Source organism: Ptychodera flava, unplaced genomic scaffold (assembly GCF_041260155.1).
Source record: "Ptychodera flava strain L36383 unplaced genomic scaffold, AS_Pfla_20210202 Scaffold_135__1_contigs__length_138984_pilon, whole genome shotgun sequence".
NCBI lineage: Eukaryota > Metazoa > Hemichordata > Enteropneusta > Ptychoderidae > Ptychodera > Ptychodera flava.
This window is the reverse complement of record NW_027248317.1, coordinates 53,552-76,889: the sequence shown is the minus strand read 5'-3', so window position 1 is coordinate 76,889 and position 23,338 is coordinate 53,552. Positions and strand designations below refer to the sequence as shown.

Below are 23,338 nucleotides of genomic sequence, written 5' to 3'. Positions count from 1 at the left end.
TTGATAAATGTGCGCGCATGACAGTGAGGAAGATGAGGGCTGTGATCTTTTTCAGATTCCAGATCATGTAGATGAATGATTCATTCACTCACACTATTCTGCAATCTATGTGAACAATAGTCCTTTTGAGTTAATACTTACTGACTCTATTGATAAAAGGACATGAAAAATAAAATATTACAACATTCAAAAGCATAGTATTGGTGGAGAAGTTGACTTTCATGGTCTTTAACAACTGCCTTTATCGAGGACCGGCAGTTTTCTGTAAGGACCTGAAGCTTTGGATTGGTGCAGGTCCTTATGACCTGAAGCTATTTTCTCTTAATTTCGCACACTGATTGTGCATGACACAAATTCTTTATTGTGATGTTTTGCACCAGGAAATAAAGTTTCTGTAATTTGAAAACAACAACTGAAGTGTCAGTGTATCTTTAATAGAAAGCTGCCTTTTTCTTGTAGGAAAACCTACTATATTTAGAACAGATTTCTCATAAGATTCACACACATTGTATGGTGCACAGTAAGTGAGGCTACCCACAATTCTCCATGATCCGTACACTTGGAGATCACTCGCTGCACCGCGGTAGTAATTTCTTCTGTACACAGAACAACTCGGTCCATATTTCAAAATTCTGGCAACATAGTTCTGATAATCATAATTTTCTGATTTCTCACTGTGAATAATGAGAAAATCAACCCCTTGTCCACGTAGGAGATAGCAATTTTGTAATTTTGTCGACATAGATTTTTGACAGCCATACACAATATTTTCAAGGAAACGAAGGGAATAAGTTGCATCTGTGTTGGTAAGGGTATTGATTTTTTTTAATGTTTGTAACGAAGGAAATTTGCAAGTCTGACAGGTGGTATGATGAGACAATTTTAGTTGCTGATAACTTTACCTTGACAAGTGCAATTTTTAGCACTCCAAACATCGACTTCTCATTCAATTTACTCTTGAATTTTAAACATAATCAATAATTTTGGAACATAGTTTTAACAAATAATCCTGAACTTAAATTGTAAGTTAAAAATTGTTAAGAAATTGATAAAACTGAAAAAGCCTTTAGCAAAAAATGTCTGACTGAACAAATCAAGGGGAATTGTGGGTAGCCTCACTTACTGTGTGGTGATGTATTGTCAATCTTTATGTCACACCGTGAATTAGCCTTAGCAACATATCTGGACATCATTTCCTTCTGTGGATGTTAGAATTTTGTTTTCAGTTTGCTCTCAAGGCTTCTCCAAGTCTTTGATTTCATTAAAATAAAATACAATGTAAGCATGACAAATTAACAATTGGCATAAATTGCCATGTAGCATTCTCTTTATTCTGAAATGCTGTCCATATCAAAGTCACTGTATAGTACATGTACATGATGAATATTAAATGTTTTCTTTAAATTCTTTAATTAAAACAAACATGTTCAGTACTGTTATGACACAAGTGATTCATCTCAATTTATGAGTTTGATAAAGTTAATTTGATTCATTTGAACTATAAGTTGTTTGATGATGAAATATTGTTATTTCCTAGATTATTTTGTGTTACAGAGATGTCAATTATGCAAATGAAAAGCATCTCTCATAACAAATAGTTAACAGTTTCTTTACAAAGTGAAATGACTCAGTCTCTCTATGACAGGATGTGCCTTGCATTGCAGAAATGCACAGTGGAGTCACTTCTGTATGACTTCAAAGTTACAAATAGGAGTATTTTTCTTCAAAATTTAAAAGATGTTTTGATATCCACTTTTTGATCTTGCTTACATCCAATCCATTGAATGGATCTCTCGTAAAACTCGGAAAAGATGGATGAAAACGTCCAGGGGTGAAGTTGAAAACTCTGCCATTATTATGCAAATTATCAACTATCATACTCAGATCTTTTTCGTTTGATGCCACAGTGTGATGGCCACTTGGTCTATCCAATTTTATCTCTAAATCAAGATTCTTTAGGATTTTCTCTGTAGAATGAGCAGCCCTGCTAACCCTATTTACAGCTTTTTCTGTCAACTTGCCCCCAAAACTCTTTACATCCTCTTTAAAGTACTTATTTTGATGTTCCAAATGCAAATCAAGTGAAATGTTTCTACCCTGCCCTCCATTCACATTCACAAATCTTTCCCATTTCAGAAGATGAGCATCTCTTGGTGGCAGTATTGCTGCAATCTGTACTAATAGATACAGAGACTCTAAAGCATACTTATGCCTGCCATCAGACTTGTAATGCAACATCAAGAATTTATACATTCTAATGACCCTATCCCCATCACCTTCCTTCACAGCATCCTGGAAGTTTCTTGCAAATAAACCTAAACTTAAGCTAGTGCATGCATAATTGAACACACCATCTTGACTCTGATCGATAGGGGACTGTGTTGTTGCCTCACTATAGAAGCTGTCTCCATGTTTCTCTTTTTCATATTTTGTAAGAAAGCTTTCCCTCTTGTATTTCTTGCCACAAAATCGACATTTCAGTAAATCTGCTGCACTTTCATCCTCATTTTGTGACTCAATCACTGGAATTTGCCCCATCACAAATTTATCAACAAATGCACCTAATGCATCATACAGAGATTTCTTTTTATCAATTACACTGCCATTCATCTGAACAAAAGATTCAGAGCCCAACTCAGCATCTACCGATTCCATGCCAAAATAACTGAGTAATGCCGAAATGATATGAGCTTCTGTGTAGATTTCAAGAAAGTCCTTGGAGGAATTAAAATTGACACTTGGATCATTGCACACATTTCTCCGGTTGACTGCATTTCTTATTTGATGCATTGTTCCAGTATCCCGTGATGACTTTGTTGAATACAATCTATTCCACAGCACCTGGTGAAATATAAATGTATATTTACTTCAGAAAACATTTTTACACTGGCTAAATATTGCAATGTGGATACATCAAAATAATAAATAAAAAATATATTGCTGATCACAAGAAATGGGAAACACAACCTTCAATATGCATTTTTGTGTCTTGTTCTAAATGAAATAAAATTGCAGGTTCATCTTTTATCTTGTTTCTCCTAATTTTGTAAACTTCAATTGTGACTTCAGATGTATAAGCAAACTCATTGTCAATGGTTCCCTTCAAATTATGTCACCAAAAGCAAAACACTAAATGAATTCAGTAAAGAGTATGTGTACATATTCATTCTATAGTAGTCATAAATATACTCTTGATACACATATTTATATTTGTATGGTAAATTTGAATTATTTTGTTAAACAGCTAACCTTGTAGAAACAAACCAAAGCATGCCAGTCTGCTAACTTTGGATAGAGTCCCTCTAATCTCTCATCAGGAGTTCTTCCATCACACACAGAGTCAAGGGCTTCACGTAGTCTCTCAACTGTCAACTGATCACCAGTTAAGGGAATTGAGGATCTTGAACCTTTCTTTTGTTCTCCATACTTGAAGCAGCCTATGATAGAAGGATATACGATTTAACATTAGTCAAAAATTACCGCAAAGCAAACTTAAGAACACCCCACACACACACATATATATATCGTATATATATATATATATATATATATATATATATATATATATATATATATATATATAGTATATATATATATATATATATATATATATATATATATCCCATGATTAATATATGACCATAAAATTTCCCTGCATTGTGTCTGGGGTCAGTGGAATTAGCTGACACTGCACCTCTAAGTGGTAGAAATCTATATTAAGGATAAAATTCAATTGTTGATACCTGGAACATACTGATGAGCATACCGGGCAATTTCAATCATTTGTTCAGCATACTGCTCATTCTTCTGCAACACTCCCAACATGACCTTGAAAATGACAAAAATAGACAAACTTTTAACAACACCAAAAGAACCAAACAATTATCATATGTAGCAGTGAGTGTATATGTATATACACATACAAATATTTACACTCACAGACAGACACAGAGACAGAGACAGACAGACATATATATATATATATATATATATATATATATATATATATATATGTGTGTGTGTGTGTGTGTGTGTGTGTGTGTGTATAGATATCAATTACTTACACATTCAGATGGTTTCTTTGCCTCATTCTCATACTGATGGGGGATATGCACAGGAAAGCAGCTCTTCATATCCTTAAACAGAACAAATCTGTTGGTTAAAACTCGCCCAACAAGGATTATTAACTCTTCTCTCAAGGCCAGGTTATCTTCAACTGTTGGCAATATTTCTGTTATGGGTATTTCTCGCAGTGACAAATGTTCATGCTGATCAGGAATATTACGAGGTACTATTCTATTTTTTACTGCCATAAGTTGAAACATGTGGTGATCACGATTTTGATTATCAATGGTCATATGTCTTACGTTTTCTCTGATGTCTACATTATCACCGACTAGTTGGTAACTGGCGATGGGAGTATTTTTCAATTCATACAGTTTATCCTGCACTGACTGTCCATGTTGTATGATGTGTGCTGTTGGGCACTGTACAGAAAAATTTACAAGTCTGTCATTACTGCTTGGCATGTCCGCTGGTTTGCTTTCATCATTTAGCTCGTCTCTATGCAGTTTTCGTAGCAGTTTCTGTTTCAGGGCATAAAGTGTTTTATGTCTTGCGGGGATATTGCCAAAACGACCATGAGTAGTACTTGCATCTACTGTAGATGAAGAGGCAATGCCAGGTGGAGGGTCACTGCTGCTGCTGCTGCTGCTTGAAGTGGGTTGATCAGTCACTGATGTAGCTGCTGCTGGTGCAGTGGTTACTTCAGAATGGTCATCACTTGATTTCACTTCTAGACACTTATCTACAGCAATGATTTCATTCTCAAGTTTCTCCTTTGTCTCTTCCTGACCTTCTATGCTTTTCTTCCATTCTTTTATACTCTTGTCGAAATTAGCACCAATCTCATTTTGCTCCTCAACTATAGTTGCATCTGATACGCAAATGTGTAATTTGTTAAGCCGTCGGAAAGCCTGAATAAAAATATCAATTGGGATTTATTATAGGTTAGCTTTATTTAAAAGCATAATATACAGTAATATTGATGATTATTATGGGTTTCATTGATTTATTAATAGTTTTTGCAAAGTCATCAAAATCAAAATTAATTTGACGAAAATGTTCAATCATTTTTTAATATGGACTAAAATTTTTACATACAGAATATTTTATTGTAGATGTTTCTTTTTCAGTTTATTTTAACTGTGAGTGGCTCAGCTAAACTATGGTTTATGTTAGTGTTATCCAAGTAAAAATGTCAGAGTTACGTATGCAAAACAATATGTCAGATTTTGATATCATATGTAAAGGTCCCATCTTGTCTAAATGAACCTAAAGTGTCTCGTTTGGTTGACCACAAACTTACAATTCTGACAGGAATGCAATATTGTTGCTGTCCCTGACAAAAAAACATTGATCATACTCAAATCAAACTTCAAACAACCAGAGAACAGCTTCTACTTAAGTACTGTGCCTTAGCTAGATATTTTACATTTATTTCAAATCTTCAAGACACATACGTACACAAACTAGGATTCAAACTAGAAGTACCCTCCCCAAAATCAATATTAAGTCGACATTAACAGGGCCTGATAATTTCCCTTTTTTTTCCGCTGGTTGCAGGACCAGTGAACTGTTTTTTTCACTGGTCCCAAGGTAAATTCCACTGGTCCACAAAAATTTGCAAAACAATACAAAAATGATTCATTTCTCTTACTCATGTTAAATATGCATTTATTTCTATCAGATTTGCTTGGGCTGCACAATTGTCTATTTTTGTAATACAGAGAGATTGCATATAAATTTACTTGGCAGATTTCTCAAGTGCTTGCTCAATAGTTTCATCTGTCTATTTTTACTGGTTTGTAGACTTTTGAGGGGTAATTTATACTGGTCCTTGATAAACAGTCTTGCTTCTTCCAGACTTAATACAGACTATCCTCTCCACTTCCTACATGGAGGAACAACAACCCACGACTACACCATGGTGGCTGGCAAAATAGCAGAATATCTGGTCCAGCTATTCAAGAGTGTTGCTGAGAATTGTGGACAGTCAACTCTTGTCAGTCAATTTACGGCTGCAAGGCGAAAATACCAAATACGAACTTTGAAGGTTGAAATAACGAATAAGTGCTTCCCACTTGGTTTCAGCAAATATTCCAAATCAAAGCCTGAGATGTGATTTTCCTGCATGTTTAGTGGCTGCGGGCACAGCTGTCATCAAGAGTGCCTATCTCTTTCTGGTGAGAAGTGTTTGGTGTGCACCCCTTTACTGTTAGAAAATGTCCAGAAACTCTGTGAAAATTTTAACCAAGGTCTTCTGCCACCAACAAAACATCAGCCACAGTCATCAAATACCCATGACCCTGACATAACAGATGAAGACCCCACATTTCCTACACTAGACAAAACATACTATGATTCATCACACTTCGAAGAAAATCTCAAAAGACAAGTAGACCACTGTACAACAACCACAACAAACAAGAGAACAAGTTCACTGCACACAACAACATACACAGTACCAAACAACTAACAAGCAATGTACTCATTGTATGCAGAGAGGGCATACAAAGACAACCAGAGGTAGAATTTCATGTCCACAGCTCTTACAGGACAGAGCTGAACACAACCAACAGCAAAGTAACAATATGGCTACCAATAAGGGAATTACAACATACACCCAAGTCTTCTTTATACCCTGAAGAAGGGGAAGTCAAACTGTGGGCATATCACAATCAACTATTGACAGTCCCATGGCAAGCAATGCATGCACATTGATTTGTTTGATACAAGGCAACTCAATCTGGCATCACATAAACAATCAGACATTCCATGACTACTTACCAACAACAATGGATGGATACCATCCTAACATCACTACAAGAAGGAAACAGGGTGTATGATTTGTATGTTACTGAACAGGGCAGAAACCTTTCAGTTGCAGATGCAGCAAATATACTTGCATATCTCAGTATACAAAACATAGGGCCAGAAATTGCTGTTGACATTGTCAATCCAGATAATTGCAACACTCTATCTACCAGCGTTCTTCTTTTTTGACAGCATACATATACAATAGCATCAACATTTCCATGTGTGGCTATCAAAAAGGACAATATGATCATCTGGGCTTGCTAATAGTAAAGTGGACTTTCCTTGTAAAATAAAGGTACCAGCTGAATTGGTTGTCAAGGTCAATTAATTATTAATTTTCATGTACATCTGTATTTATACTTTTCTCATAATTATTGACATCTAAAGTGTGGGACCAAGGAATATTAAAATCTCATTTGATTATTTATTTTTCCATAAGATGGTGTCAAGTCTCTTTGTTACCACGCAACTGATTACTAACAATCAGAATACTGAAATTCTACAGTTATGCTTGTTACATCTATTTAGGTATCCTACCTGCTACACACTGCATAACCCATTTATCAGTTTGTATGCAAAGAACTGAAAATTTATTTAGAAATGAATTGATTTTAAAATTAATACAAACATAATTCAAATTGTAAATTCATATAGCAAACAATGATAAAATCTACTTACCAATTAGTGCAAATGGGAATACTTCACCTATTAATTTTGTAGGATCTTCCTCACATCAATGATTAGCAAATCCTTTTTAAAGTAAAAACAAAATACATCTAAATGGACGTCTGTCTGTCATGCGTTCACATCTAGAACATTCAAATATGGCACCCTAATTAACTACACGATTGGACCATTGCAGTCAAAACAAATAGTGTCTTAGAAACTTTTGGTGGTTAAAAACTTCGCATTCTTAAATCATAGGCATGCAAAATTATGTCCATGCTTGGACTCACGCCTACACTGTACTCTCATTAATCTATATAAACATATACATAATTATAGGGAGGAATCTTAGATATATAATTTTACAAGGTATTAAATAACAAGGTTTACAAATAAGTATTAATATGAACTTACATGCATCATCCTTGGGTACTTATATTCATCCAATAGATATGTACAATAAAGATAAGTGACAGGTATCAAAGCAACCAACTACCAAGTAGTCAGACATACACCCTGCAAGATTAATACCCATAGTAATAATAACTCGCAAGTGAATAAATACATACAGTTCAACAAATTCATGGTAATGTGTTGTCAGGGTTGGCCATGTATACTAAAACATGACAATCATTTCTTTGATCTCACTTGTTAATTACATATAAGTAAAAACAGATCTTGCTTATTGGAAAAGTAAATAAAAGCTGGTATCCTTCGTGAAGAGAATGGGAAAAATAAAAATAGCGTCAATGACACTGTAGCTCCCATCCTGGACTATTTAGTGTTTGTTCTCTGGTCAGATATTTGAACATGTGTGAAAGGGATAAAGTGCATGAAGTGAAAATACTTAAATGTAATGTACTGGAGACAGTGAAATATGTTTAATGTATTTATTCAGAATATAGAATGGAAAAAATACAGAATTAGATATATCGAATACTGTGATACAACAATTAACTCAACAAGTCATTTACAATGACATAGTCCCCACTTGTAATAGGAGTATTAGTCTTGATGGGGCAGGAAAATGTGGTCATTAAGAAGTATCACTGGAGTGTACCGGATTTTTCTGAGAGTACGCCCACTCGAAAAACCGCCCATGGGCGGTTATTTGGGGGGTGGGCCGTTATTAAGAATTTTCAATTTCATCAACCTTTGTCTTTCAACTTGACTCCCCTTGAAAAAAATTACCTACGCAAAGGTCAAAAAGTTTTATATAGCGTACAAAATAAAATAAGTTACACTTCTAAGATAATTACTTCGGCTATAAGTCCGTATCCCCCTATTTACGCTACTAAAATGCAGGTGGAATGATCCAGAAGAACGCAAAGTCAACGTTAGAGTTTGCCACGCAATGCCGACAATGATTGACAGATGAAGCAGGAGCCAGGAATTTTCCATTCTGCACGATGGGGATCATGAAATAAATAAAATGACTATCATAAAAAATAACTCTGTTTCATTATTTTTATATTTAATGTACATCATTATTTTTCAGGTTTTTTTCGCTTTGATACAAAAATCTGATGATTTTCTTCGCGTAAATTTGTTGCATTCACAAACGTAACAGTAGTAGTAATCCCTAGTAGAAATGGTATGATCCACAATTGTTTACGATTATTGACCTCTTTGCGTGCAACGAATGTGAAACACTGTATCTATTTTCACAAGTTCGACTACTTTGATTACTTGTCACACTTACAAACTAGGTTAGCCCTGCGTACGATGCTGTGTGTTCCGCTACAGCTAATAGCCCCGCTCACCACAGCCCTGCAAAGACCCGTACGTAGGGTCGGTGACTTCAAGTCCATTTTTGGACTTGACGTAAAAAGCCAAATTACTGCCGAAATTCAGCGTTCTTGGGCCCAAGTCGTATCCCTGCCTACCTCAGCTACTCGATCGCTTCCAAAAATGCCAGTCTTTTATTCATTTCTCGTAAATAACCGTCGATGTCGGCAACTCTCTCGCTAGCCCTGCATACGTACGCAGTGTACGCTGTGTGTAATACCCGGGGTGTAATAGGAACGCACACAGGGAATGCACTGCGTACACTGCGTACGTACGCAGGGCTAGCGTAAAACTGTTGGTCGAGGATCCCTGCAGTACGTCACTACAGTGACGTAGGCGGTGACCTCTCAACTTCTGAACACGAACCAAGAGATTACGGCCAGCATCCGCGCGCCACGAATAATCATAGATCCTAGGACTGAACTTTCCCCCACCCCCCAAGTAAAAGTTTGGTTTCAGTTTTGTGAGACTGGGAATGTCCATAAGACGAACGATGGTCATCGATATCACACGAAGAATCTCTCAGTTTGTGTTTAGAAGTTGAGAGGTCACCGCTACGTCACTGTAGTGGCGTACTGCAGGGATCCTCGACCAACAGTTTTACGCTAGCAAAATGGCGGTCTCCGTGTAGTCATGTCGGGCAAACTTAGAAAAAAGGCGATATTTCAGTGAATTTTGAGCGGACTTCTGGTCTGGTTAGTCCCTAATAACCAAGCTGTCGATGAGTGTTGGCAATTTATAATTTGGATGGAAAATATTTCGAAATATCGTCGAGCAAACTTCCGCAAAGGGTGCTTGCGGCGGAACATGGACGCTAGCTAGTCTATGGAATGTTCCATAGCTGTGGTGGCGGGGTTAAAATCGTAAAAGTCAAAACCAGCCCGTAAAAGGCATGAATCCCGTCTGAAAACACCACAGCTATGGACCCACAGCTAAATGGGACCTTGTGTTGTCACGGTTGTGCGTTGATTATCCATGCGTTATTTTTACCTGACTCGTAATTTATTTTTCCATGTGTGATTTTCCAAAGAGATGTGTATAATTATTATTGCAATTTGTGTTGATATACAAATAAAAGAAATCTTGATCGTATCTTGGGTTCAGTTTAGTTTTATGCGTGCGTGAATGAGTGTCAGTTTATGTTATTGTATGATGCATCAGAAAATTGCAACATTGTGTCCTTCTTGTTGAAGATGGATCTGTTAGAATTTGTAGCGCACAATGACGAAAAAGAAAACAAAACTCTCGAGAAAAAAATGAGTGATGTTTTGCAGCGTTCTACCGTCATTTATTTTTGGTTTTGTGATCAACAGTGATAAAATAACTCCTTTATTTTTTAGTTAAAGCCCCAGTATTTGTAACTGTTAACAATTTTTTTCATATTTTTGATTAAAATGACATCCTCAGTATGTGAAAGTAGACCATAATTAATACTGAATCGCATGGTTTGCATGCCCAGCCCGCCTCACGATTAACAGTAAAAGGAGTGAAAAATGACTTCTTGTCCGGACCAGAAGTCAGCTTTGTTGACACACGAAACGAAACGTAATCACACCACCGCGCATGCTCAACCACATCTACGCAAGTTTTACTGTGGCGTCCGTAGAAACCATACGCTCTTCGAAAAGGTCTGGTCCATCGAAACTGGAGACTCAGCTAAAAACGGGCGAAAGTTGGGTGAAATACCGGAAAGATATAAATATGTAGGTGTTTACAGATTGTTCCGACTATAATGAGCCGTGCAAACAAACGTCTTGAACAGCTAACGACGGAGGCAGTCGATTGTAAGCTTCATGCAAGGCACTGCACGTTGTGACCGATGGTACGGAGATCAAGTTTGCTGAATGAATTGAGAGAGAAAAACATATATGAATAAAAATTCAACACTTCACCATTGTAATCATTGAACTAGTCGTTTCTTCCATTATGGAGTATAATGAAAATTTCGTTGAAAATAAATGACGGGACTGATTCTGCTCCGTCTACTCAAACGAAGTTTTGTGTACGGCCAGGCTACGCTGCAGGCAACACAGCCTATCAACTTCGCATATCGTTGCCGTAATTGAAAACGCTCAGAAAGGAAAATTATATCTTGAATGCAGTACAAAAGTCTTACTTATTAAATTTAAAAGTATTTCAAAATAATATCGAACGTAACGGGTATCTAATCCTCACAAGGACTACAGTAGTACAACAAGTATCGGCTAGCTGCGATGCGATGGAAGTTCGAACACAAGAGAGATCCCGGCCTCACTGCAAAGTCGTCCCCTGCGCACCCGGCCCGACAGCAAACTAACCTCTTGGTTTGATTCTGTTGTTTATATTTTTGTATAAAATTCATGATACATATCTGACTTTCACAACTGTACAATATGCTCAGGCTGTAGTCTACAGACGATCGGAGGGAGCTAAGGCAGGCCCCAAATTTACATGGACAATGCCCGGGACAATTATGGACGCAGCTCGATGTGAAAGTCATTCACATAAACCTAAATGAAGCGATCAATACAAAACTTTTAAACAGCACTGGTTCTGAAAATTTATGATCAACGGTTCTGACCTGCGGAATTTACACTGCGAGGTTGTTTTTTGTGTGTTTGGCATGATACTAGACCTGTAAAGGCTGTACTACATGGAGGTAGTAGACTGTGCAAGTGCAGCGGGGCCGGGCCGAGATTGGTGTGGGGCCTGCAGCAAGGTAAATTGACAGCGTCCTTGCAGAATGCCCGCGTGTTTATCCTTTGTCGTTTTGGAGGAAATTTACCGCTGTATTCAGAATGCCTTTTTACCAATATAAAGCTCAGTAACTGATGCATCAAGAGCCACGAGTCTGTAAATTTCTTAGCAGTAGCTCCATTGTTTTTTCTAAATTTTCGCTGAGATACAGCAGTGCGTATACTGGTCCCGATCGTTCTGACTCAGGCGTTCACAGCTGTTTAGGGAGCCGTCATTATTTACGATCTGGGGGTCGGAGGAATTGCATTAGAAACTCCGAAATTTTGAGTCGCACCCCAGCCAACCATGATGACTTTGAGTAACCCCCTCTCTAACAGAAAGTTTGGCTTACCTGAGCCCATTTAATAATATGTAGATATAAAAGCTCACCTAATAAGCAGTCTCCGACCATATAGTATTGTTAAATTTGGATGGGTAGAGTGGGTAGCATGTCATTATGGTATGGTTAAATGTCCAAATGGTTGTTGAACTCAAGTAAAATAAAATATATATTTCTATGATAATGTAAAGGATGAATTCACAACAGTTCAGTTTTGTCCTAGATCCTGTGCACTTATAGAGATATCTGTCGAGAACATTTCTCCATGACCCAGCCTCTCCTTCCAACCCTGGTAACGACTGCAGAAAACTACTGTTTGACATCATCATCACCACTGTTGATCCTCATCTTTAATGTCGCTGGTGCCATTGCGTACATGAACAACGATATCATTCTCATCGTCACTATCTTCTCTTTCATAATAAGTATTTAGCACCTACTTGTAGTTTTTTGCCTTGCTTCATCTAGTTGATATTTATTTGTACTGTTAGAGTATTTATTTTCTTTTTATTTAATATGTATCAGAATAAAATATATATAATCAACTAATCATTATGTCATTGAGGACATAGTAAGACAAAGAAAAAACATTTTGAGCACCCCCTTATAAACTTTCAATTTTTGAATGACCCCCAGGTCGTAAATACTGACGGTTCCCTTACTTGCTGCCAAAGGCCATCGCATCGCGTTCACTGCATTCGACAGCCTACCATACATTGCCAAACTATGTTGCTTCGATTTCGCAATCACCTTGCCGCTAAAGCAACAATCAGCTGAAATTTATTACTTCAAGTTACTCAATTTTGATAGCTATTTGCCTAAAGAAGAAAGCCAAGTGTATATAGTGTCGTCTTGATTTTACATCGGTACCCCGAGTTCTAATTGTCCAACTGCAGGGTGCGCATCGGTGCACTGCCGACTGCAGTTTGAATAATCCGTATATAACACACACGGTACCAGAATATAATGTTAGCCTCCTCTGCCAAAGTTCTGTATCCTCTGAAACACAGTAGCACTACGTATTTGAGCGGAGAAGAACAGAATAAAACCCTTCGCAGGTCATTCAGCCGGCGACCATGGGCGATTACCCGGGCCGTGTGGCGTGGCATGGCAAGGCCCCACGAATGTTGCAGGCTCGATGATGTCATCAGTATCGGCGTTCTCGATCACGTGCACAGCCTACAAATTGTCAACAAACCCGCGCGGCAATCCAACTCGATCGGGCAATATTTAGCGTTTGTATGTCACTACTGGAGCACAAATTTGGCTTATTTCTTTACTGAACAACATTTCACGATGGATGTAAGAGAATAATATGTAATTTCGAACATAAAAAAAGGTTAAAAGTTACAAATACTGGGGCTTTAATTGGCGGTAAATTTTTACCGAATTACAGCCACGGGCCGTTATTTAGCTACAGGTGTGAAGCAGACAATGTAGCCATTTTCTGTTTAACGGCCCTGGGCGTACTCTCAGAAAAATCCGGTATATGTTGAGATCTATGGGCACATAGGTCTATGTCGTTGTTCCCAATTTGAAACACATGAGGCATGTCTAAGTTATGGTTCTAAATCGGGAAAAAAGATCAGACCTCTAGCAGTATTGGCCAGCCAAGAAATACATATGCGCATTATAAATGACGTACAAGATGTGACATCTTAAGGTCTAATATCCTATCAAAATTGGAGGGTATAGAACTTGTGGTTACTGAGATATGCATATATATGTATAATCAAGGTCAAAGGTCATCGAGGTCACATGACATTTTGAAAAAAAAAATTATATTGCTAATTTATCGCTATATGCCAAAAATCAGATCTCTAGCTCTATTCGCTTGCCCAGAATTAGATGTGTACATAATTAATGAGGTAAAGCGTGTGTTGTCATAAGGTCTCCCATCCTACTAAATACAAAGGACATAGCACTTGTGGTTACTTATTTATTGACATAAACATATATTTTAGGTAAAAGGTCATCGAGGTCACATGACATTTGGTCAAAAAATTTCTCTCCTATAGTTATCCCTATATACCAAAAATCAGACATCCAGCTCTATTGGCTTGCTCAGAATGAGATATGTGCATAATTGTTGAGGTACAGTATGTGGTGTCATACGGTGTCCAATCATACCAAATATGAAGGGTGTACCACTTGTGGTTACTGAGTTATGGACAAATATGTATATTTGAGGTCAATGGTCACCGAGGTCACGTGACATTTTGTCAAAAAAATTGTATTGCTAAGTTATCCCTATATACCAAAAATCCGACCTCTAGCTCTATTGGCTCGCTCAAAATTAGATATGCACATAATTAATGAGGTACAATATGTGGCGTCATAAGGTGTCCCATCATACCATACATGAAGGGTGTAGCACTTGTGGTTACTGAGTTATGTATATTTGAGGTCAAAGGTCACCGAGGTCACGTGACATTCTGTCAAAAAAATTGTATTGCTAAGTTATCCCTATATACCAAAAATCAGACCTCTAGCTCTCTTGGCTCGCTCAAAATTAGATATGCGCATAATAAATGAAGTACAATATGTGGCGTCATAAGGTGTCCAATCATACCATACATGAAGGCTGTAGCACTTTTGGTTACTGAGTTATGGACAAATATGTATATTTGAGGTCAAAGGTCACCAAGGTCATGTGACATTTTGTCAAAATAAATTGTATTGTGTTACGTGCAGAGAAAACGAACAAAAGGGTGAACTCAGCAAATAACGTTTTAAACAAATTTATTACAAAAATAAAACTAATTGCTAAGTCAGGGATAGAGTACAAGCTTTAAAGTGTACAGACTACTTATCTCAGCTGGGACGGCAAAGCTCCAGTCTCAGAGTTGTAACAGTCAGTCGAATGAATGAACAGTCCTTTGGCTTGCAGGCTTGAAGCTGTACAAAGTCCACAGTATAAATCCAGCGTTGGCAGTGAAGGTCTTGAAAAGTCTTGAGAATGACTACTGCTGGAGTTTAGTAACACACAAGAGACACGATCCCAAAAGTCTGACTGGAAGCTGTGCACGTCCCTTTTATAAAGGCATGTAAGAACAATCTAGAACTTTTATTGACATGCTAATTACTGTTCTAAAATTATCTCCCTTACACAACTAATCAACTTTCCAGAACATTCCAAACATGACTAATTGAATTCAAGGTTGTGAGGTCATCAAGGGCAGTGACCTTGGGAATGTTCTAGACTAATTGAACTCAGGTCATGATGAGTGTGGGGGAAATGACCTACATAACACACCCCCTCTTCAAAAAAAAGAAAATTTTTCAAAGAAAAATCTTTCTTTTACAAATGTAATCTTGAAAAGGATTTAAGTACTCAAATTTTGTTTTACTCTAAAGTAAAATTTCTTGAAAGTGAACAACAATAAAATTTCTTGAAAGTGAACAACATAATTTCTAAATACGAGAGAGACAGTCTGCAATTAAATTGTCTCTGCCTTTGATATGTCTAATGTCAAGATTAAACTCCTGTAACATTAAACTCCATCTTAGCAATCTCTGATTTTTGCCTTTAAATTTCTGCAGAAAAACAAGAGGGTTGTGATCAATATAACCACTATTGGCTGATTTGAAGAAGTAACATAAACTTCAAAATGCTGTAAAGCTAATATCAAAGATAAACACTCTTTTTCGATTGTAGAGTAGTTTCTCTGGGATTTGTTAAATTTGCGTGAAAAATAGCAAACAGGATGATCTATACCATGACTATCCTCTTGCAATAAAACAGCACCAGCAGCCGTATCACTAGCATCTACAGCTAATTTGAATGGCAAAATGAAATCTGGTGCAGACAACACTGGGGCACTTTGCAGTATGGCTTTAAGTGTATCAAATGCCTGTTGGCATTGCTCTGACCAAACAAACTTTACTTTCTTTTTAAGTAAGTTAGTCAAAGGCTCAGTAATTGTGGAGAAATTTGGACAGAATTTTCTGTAGTAACCAGCCATACCGAGAAAGCGCATCAGTTGTCGTTTGCAGTTTGGTATGGGAAAACTTGAAATGGCACTGATTTTGGCATCAACAGGTTTTACCTCACCCTGTCCTACAGTATGTCCGAGGTAAGTTACCCTTGCCCAACCAAACTCAGATTTGGCAAGGTTGACAGTCAACATTGCTTTGCTCAGTCTCTCAAAGAACTTCCGCATGAGCTTGATGTGTTCCTCCCAGGTGCACTATACAGGACGACGTCGTCAACGTAGGCTGCACACCCGTCTAGCCCGGATATGACGTCGTTGATCATCCGTTGGAACGTTGCCGGAGAGTTCTTCATTCCGAATGGCATCACCTTGTACTGGAACAATCCGTCTGGTGTAACAAAGGCGGATATTTCACGAGCACGAACAGTCAGAGTGACTTGCCAAAATCCCTTCAGTAGGTCAAATTTTGTCACATACTTGGCTTTTCCCACTCGGTCGATGCAGTCATCAATCCTCGGGATTGGGAAAGTGTCTGTCTTTGTTAAGGTGTTGACCTTCCTAAAGTCCGTGCACATACGATAACTGTGGTCTGATTTGGGAACAAGTATGCACGGCGAACTCCAGTTACTTTTACTGGGTTCAATAAAGTCATTGTCCAGCAGGTATTTGACTTCTTCCTGGAGATATTTTGCTTTTGTTGGATTCAGTCTGTATGGATGTTGTTTTACAGGCTTACTGTCCCCAACATCAACGTCGTGATAGATGACGTTTGTCCTCGTTGGAACATCTTGAAACAGGTGTTTATATTCGTGGAGCAGTTCTTTCACCTGTTGTTGTTGTTCTGGCTGGAGGTGTGCCAACTTTGTAGACTCCAGCTTCTCCAGGATTTCTGAGTTCTGAAGCTTGACCGAGCCCAGCTTTGAGTTTAGAGTATTTTCACTCAAGTCAGTTTCAGTATCACTATCTTCATAATGGCTTGAACTGACTGCACTGACAGGCTGAGTTATAGTAGGATTATCCCTATCCAAATATGGCTTAAGCATATTTATGTGACATAGCTGTTTTTGTTTACGCCTGTCAGGTGTTATTATGATGTAATTTAAATCACTCAATTTCTTATCAATTAGATATGGCCCAAAGTAACGAGCATGGAGTGGTTTTCCAGGAATTGGAAGTAGAACAAGAACTTTTTGACCTGGTTCAAACTTCCGTTTTGAGGTGTTTTTATCATATTTGGTTTTCATTGACTGCTGAGATGACTCAAGATTTTCTCTGGCTAATTCACATGCTTTAGAGAGTTTCGTACGAAAATCTGACACATATTGCAAAATATTCAGACAATCATCATCGTCTGATAGGAATTTCTCTTTAACGAGCTTAAGTGGGCCACGGACTGTATGTCCAAATACAAGCTCAAATGGGCTAAAACCAAGAGACTCTTGAATTGACTCTCTAACAGCAAAGAGCAAAAAATGAATTCCTTCATCCCACTGCTTCTCTGTGTCAAAACAGTAGGTCCTAATCATGTTTTTCAAAGTTTGATGAAATCGCTCAAGAGCACCCTGACTTTCTGGATGATAGGCGGATGACCTATACTGTTTAATGCCTAGCTGATCCATTACTTGTTGAAAAATTCCAGACATAAAGTTGGAGCCTTGATCAGACTGGACACATTTAGGGAGGCCGAATAAAGTGAAAAATTTGACTAAAGCTCTCACTATAGTCTTTGTCTTTATGTTCTCAGTGGTATGGCTTCTGGGAACCGAGTTGATGTACACATAATTGTCAACATGTACTCATTTCCTGATCTTGTTTTTGGTAGGGGCCCAACACAGTCTATTAGTATCCTACTAAATGGTTCTTGAAATGCAGGAATTGGCTGTAAAGGGGCCTTTGGAATAGTCTGATTTGGCTTTCCTACCACTTGACATGTGTGACAAGTTTTACAGAAATGTGCTACATCCTGCCTGAGATTAGGCCAATAAAAGTGACTGAGAATTTTATGATAAGTTTTCCTGACTCCTAAGTGACCAGCCCAGGGGGTTTCATGGGCCAGGCGCAATATTTCAGCACGGTAGGGCTTTGGAACCACAATTTGATGTTTTATAGCCCAATCGTCATCAACCAAAACATCTGGAGGTCTCCATTTACGCATGAGAATACCAGACTTTGTATAATAGGAAACAGAGCTATCTGAAGTTTTACCTTCATCATCTACCCTGTCAAACAAAGACAAAATATCTGGGTCTTTGTGTTGTTCTGCAATGAGATTTGATCTAGAAAATGTCTGACTTTGGTCAGCAGAAGTTTTACTGGAAGTTTCAAATCCACGAGGGATAACGGAATGATCCGTGTCAAACACCTGACTGAGAAAGGTGTCATTTAAGTCAACATCTGTGACATTATTTTTGAGAGTATTTTGATTCTCGGAAGTTTTCTTTGACATGGCTCGAGTAATAGCACATGAAGGAAATAAATCGGGTATCTCTTGTTCAATTGGCTCTGGATCCTGATCTAAAGTAGGATTATCAGTCACAAGTGGATTAGTAATGACCTTGTCCCCAGCAAGGTCGTTTCCAAGAAGAAGGTGAATCCCTTCAAAAGGCAAAAAGGGCCTAATACCTAAAGTCACAGGTCCAGAAACAAAGTCCGAAGACAAATAGACATTATGGAGAGGAACAGGAATGTAGTCATTACAATCTACCCCCTTAATAAGAACTTTAGAACCTGAAAATGACTTTTCAGAAACGGCAGGGTATCTGCCAACAAAAGAGACTGGGAAGCCCCGGTATCTCTTAAAATTTTGACAGGGGTAGCGGAAGAGAAATCACTAGAAAGTGATATAAAACCATTATGAATAAATGGCTCGAAAATACCCATAATGCTATCTTGAGAAGAATTGACCTTGACCTCATTAATTGGGGATAAGAGGGGTTTAACCTCAGAAAATGTGTTGCACACATTATTAGACTCTAATTGAGTTGATGAAGAAATAAAGCCGGTGGGCTTAGATCCACTTTGACCACTTTGACCTTCACGTTTTCTTTTCAATTTGAAACACTCTGACATTAAATGGCCGTCTTTCTTACAATAATTACAAGAAAGTGTACCGAACTGTTTGTCAGAAGGAGATTGAGACTTGGGATCTGATGATGTGTGAGTGTTACTTAAATTTTGTGAACTGTTGTCATTTGATTTCCTACTTTCCTTTGAGAAATTCTTGGATGAAAAGGAGGAGTTAAATTTACCTGCATTGTTTCTGTATGAAAAGGACTGGGATGGTTTGCTGAGAAATGAAGATTTGTGGGTCAATGAATAATCATCGGCCAAACGTGCAGCAACCTCCAATGTATCTGCCTTTTGTTCATTGATAAATGTCTTGATGTCACTCGGATGCACCTTTTAAATTCCTCAATCAAAACGAGCTGTCGTAATTTGTCATAATTCTGACTGACCTTTTCAGAAGAGCACCAACGATCAAAACAGTTGTTCTTTTGTTCGAGCAAATTCAACATAAGTTTGATCCTTCACCTTCTCACAATCCCTAAATTTCTGACGGTAAGCTTCAGGCACCAACTCATAGCCCTTGAGAATTAATTCCTTCACAGAATCATAATCTGAAGCCTGCTCTACTGACAACTGAATGTAAATTTCTCTGGCTTTACCCACCAAAGCACTCTGCAAAAGCATAGACCAGGACTCCTTAGGCCAATTCAGACTCTGAGCAATTTTCTCAAAATGGAGGAAATATTTATCAACATCCTTTTCTTGGAAAGGGGGAACTAACCTGAAATGCTTAGTGATGTCAAACTTGTCTGAAGGGAAGAATTTTCCTGACTGTCCAAGCTCTAAACGTCTCATTTCTAACTGTAGTCGATGTTCTTCCAATTCTCTCTCCTTTTCTCTCTGTCTTTCTTCCATTTGTAATTCTTTCTCTCTCATTTGTAATTCTAGTTTCTTGATCTCCAAATTTGTCTGCATTTCTAATTCTAATTTTCTGAGTTCAGAGGTAGACTCGGGCTCATAATCTTTCAGGGTGGATTCCTCAAATTGGCCTAAATCAACTAGATGTTTGGCAATACGGTACTGTATTTCCCTCTTGCGCATAGATCTTTTGACTTCTACTTTAAGGAAATTGGCCAGTGTTATGAGGTTGTCTTTTCTGAGGGAATTAAATGTGTCCTGATCAAGGTCATCCATAAATTCGTCTGGTTTAAATTCCGCCATGATTAAATTTCGCTGAGTTCACAGTATACAGAAGTTTTGAACAAGGCTGGCAAAATGTTGTCAAACGGCTCAAAATATTCATCTCCCGGACGAGCCCCCAATTTTGTTACGTGCAGAGAAAACGAACAAAAGGGTGAACTCAGCAAATAACGTTTAAACAAAATTTATTACGAAAATAAAACTAATTGCTAAGTCAGGGATAGAGTACAAGCTTTAAAAGTGTACAGACTACTTATCTCAGCTGGGACGGCAAAGCTCCAGTCTCAGAGTTGTAACAGTCAGTCGAATGAATGAACAGCATCCTTTGGCTTGCAGGCTTGAAGCTGTACAAAGTCCACAGTATAAATCCAGCGTTGGCAGTGAAGGTCTTGAAAAGTCTTGAGAATGACTACTGCTGGAGTTTAGTAACACACAAGAGACACGATCCCAAAAGTCTGACTGGAAGCTGTGCACGTCCCTTTTATAAAGGCATGTAAGAACAATCTAGAACTTTTATTGACATGCTAATTACTGTTCTAAAATTATCTCCCTTACACAACTAATCAACTTTCCAGAACATTCCAAACATGACTAATTGAATTCAAGGTTGTGAGGTCATCAAGGGCAGTGACCTTGGGAATGTTCTAGACTATTGAACTCAGGTCATGATGAGTGTGGGGGAAATGACCTACATAACAATTGCTAAGTTATCCCTATATACCAAAAATCAGACCTCTATTGGCTTGCTCAAAATTAGATATGCACATAATTAATGGGGTACAATATGTGGCGTCATAAGGTGTCCCATCATACCATACATGAAGGCTGTAGCACTTGTGGTTACTGAGTTATGGACAAATATTTTTATTTGAGGTCAAAGGTCACCGAGGTCACATGACATTTTGTCAAAAAAATTGTTTTGCTAAGTTATCCCTATATACCAAAAATCAGACCTCTAGCTCTCTTGGCTTGCTCAAAATTAGATATGTGCATAATAAATGAAGTACAATATGTGGCGTCATAAGGTGTCCCATCATACCATACATGATGGGTGTAGCACTTGTGGTTACTGAGTTATGGACAAATATGTATATCTGAGGTCAAAGGTCACCGAGGTCACGTGACATTTTGTCAAAAAAATTGTTTTGCCAAGTTATCCCTATATACCAAAAATCAGACCTCTAGCTCTATTGGCTCGCTCAAAATTAGATATGTGCATAATTAATGAGATACAATATGTGGCGTCATAAAGGTGTCCCATTATACCATATATGAAGGGTGGTAGCACTCGTGGTTACTGAGTTATGGACAAATATGTATATTTGAGATCAAAGGTCATCAAGGTCACATGACATTTTGTCAAAATATCCGAGATGTCTGCGTGAACGGATGGACTCACGGATGGACGAACAGACGGACATGACCCAATCCATAAGCCCACTGGACTTCATCCATGGGGACTAAAAATTGTGTCACTGCATCCTTTTTGCAATATGAATACAATGAGAAACTAAATTTTTATTTTTCGTGGCCTTATACATGGGAGTCTATGGAGATCTGCCTAATACATGGGAGTCTATGGACGTGTAAACTAAAAATATGCAAATTTCACCACGATTTGCCCAAATTTGGGAAAGGTCATTCCTATGCACTTCCATACCAAGTTTCAAATCAATCGGACTTGTGGTTTCAGAGAAGAAGATTTTTTGACCAAAAATGGGAGAAAATTACAAAAAAATTCATGAAAAATAGCAAGTCCAAGATACTGACCCAAGATGTGCACAATCATTTCATGTCAGCCCAAAGTACTTACATGCCAATTTTTCATGTAATCTGCTCAGTGGTTATTGAGTTTTTTCAATTTTGACTGTTTTTACATTTTTTCACTTAATTTGCATATTTTTGGCAATGACAACTTCATTTGAACAAAATCTCATCTACAGCCCATCATCCATGTACACACTGCTGGAAATTGAATCGTGCGAACATGAATCAATTTGTAAAATCAGCCTTTATATACTAGGCTTCGTTGAGAAGCATATTGATACTGAAAATCCAGGACATTATCCAAGGTATGGAATAGAATAAGATTCTGCAGTTTATACACAAAACAAATACATTGAAAATATATCTTTTGACAGTGAGACAGTGTATCTCAAAACGGATAGTATTTGGCAACTGAAATCCAACTCACCCAGCTGGCAGCTGGGCCTGCATGGGCTTGCTGCAGTTTCGTAGTCCACAACTTTCCTAGACGAGTTGTGTGTGTGCATCCGCGCCGAGCCATTGACTTTAGGGTCATCAATGATGAGCCCGAGGCATTCTGATGCAAAACATGGAATTCAAGACCACTGTCGAAATCTTAAAATCGTAAGGAAACCTCTCACTGCATGACGTTGTCAACTACAAGCAATCACCTTCGCTGCAAACCGTAGTAGTAGCTGAACGTGCTTCCGCATTCATTCCAAATGTAAATACTCACACGTGTGTTTGTTTCAGCGCTTCTCAAGTAATTTCGCACATGCGCAGTACGTTTTGAAGCGGTGTTTGTCGCGACGCAGCTCCAAGATTCCTGTAGACCAGTACGCGCGCACCCGGAGTATGTCATGTGGTTGCATGCCTGTCACACGAGTACCAGTAGGACGTACGCCCTCTATGGTCACCTCTCTCGTCCGAACATGTTATGCAGAGTTGCATTGAACTTACAAGTATTACTGGTGAGACGTCGCGTGTTTTGCCTGAAAAATGTCAATAATTTTTCTGTTTTGGTAGAGCAATGGGGTGTGAATTTATTAGAATCTTTTTTTTT

General features: G+C 38.0%; 1 protein-coding gene across 6 annotated transcripts; it reads right to left on the bottom strand.

Moving 5' to 3' along the window:
* Positions 1 to 1,292: 1,292 nt before the first annotated feature.
* On the bottom strand, positions 1,293 to 23,030 carry LOC139126841 (uncharacterized). Of its 6 annotated transcripts, none has more exons than XM_070692773.1 (8): positions 22,724 to 23,029; positions 7,960 to 8,061; positions 7,558 to 7,629; positions 4,368 to 4,976; positions 4,065 to 4,136; positions 3,744 to 3,828; positions 3,250 to 3,437; positions 1,293 to 2,841 (listed from the first exon to the last, which is right to left on the bottom strand). In XM_070692773.1, the coding sequence occupies exons 4-8, from the start codon at positions 4,527 to 4,529 to the stop codon at positions 1,702 to 1,704; spliced, it is 1,647 nt and encodes a 548-aa protein (XP_070548874.1). In that variant the 5' UTR covers positions 4,530 to 4,976; positions 7,558 to 7,629; positions 7,960 to 8,061; positions 22,724 to 23,029; the 3' UTR covers positions 1,293 to 1,701. The 6 variants fall into 6 exon arrangements, with proteins under 6 accessions (XP_070548874.1, XP_070548875.1, XP_070548876.1 ...); XM_070692774.1 differs by having other exon boundaries at positions 4,520 to 4,976; XM_070692775.1 differs by having other exon boundaries at positions 4,652 to 4,976.
* Positions 23,031 to 23,338: the final 308 nt, after the last annotated feature.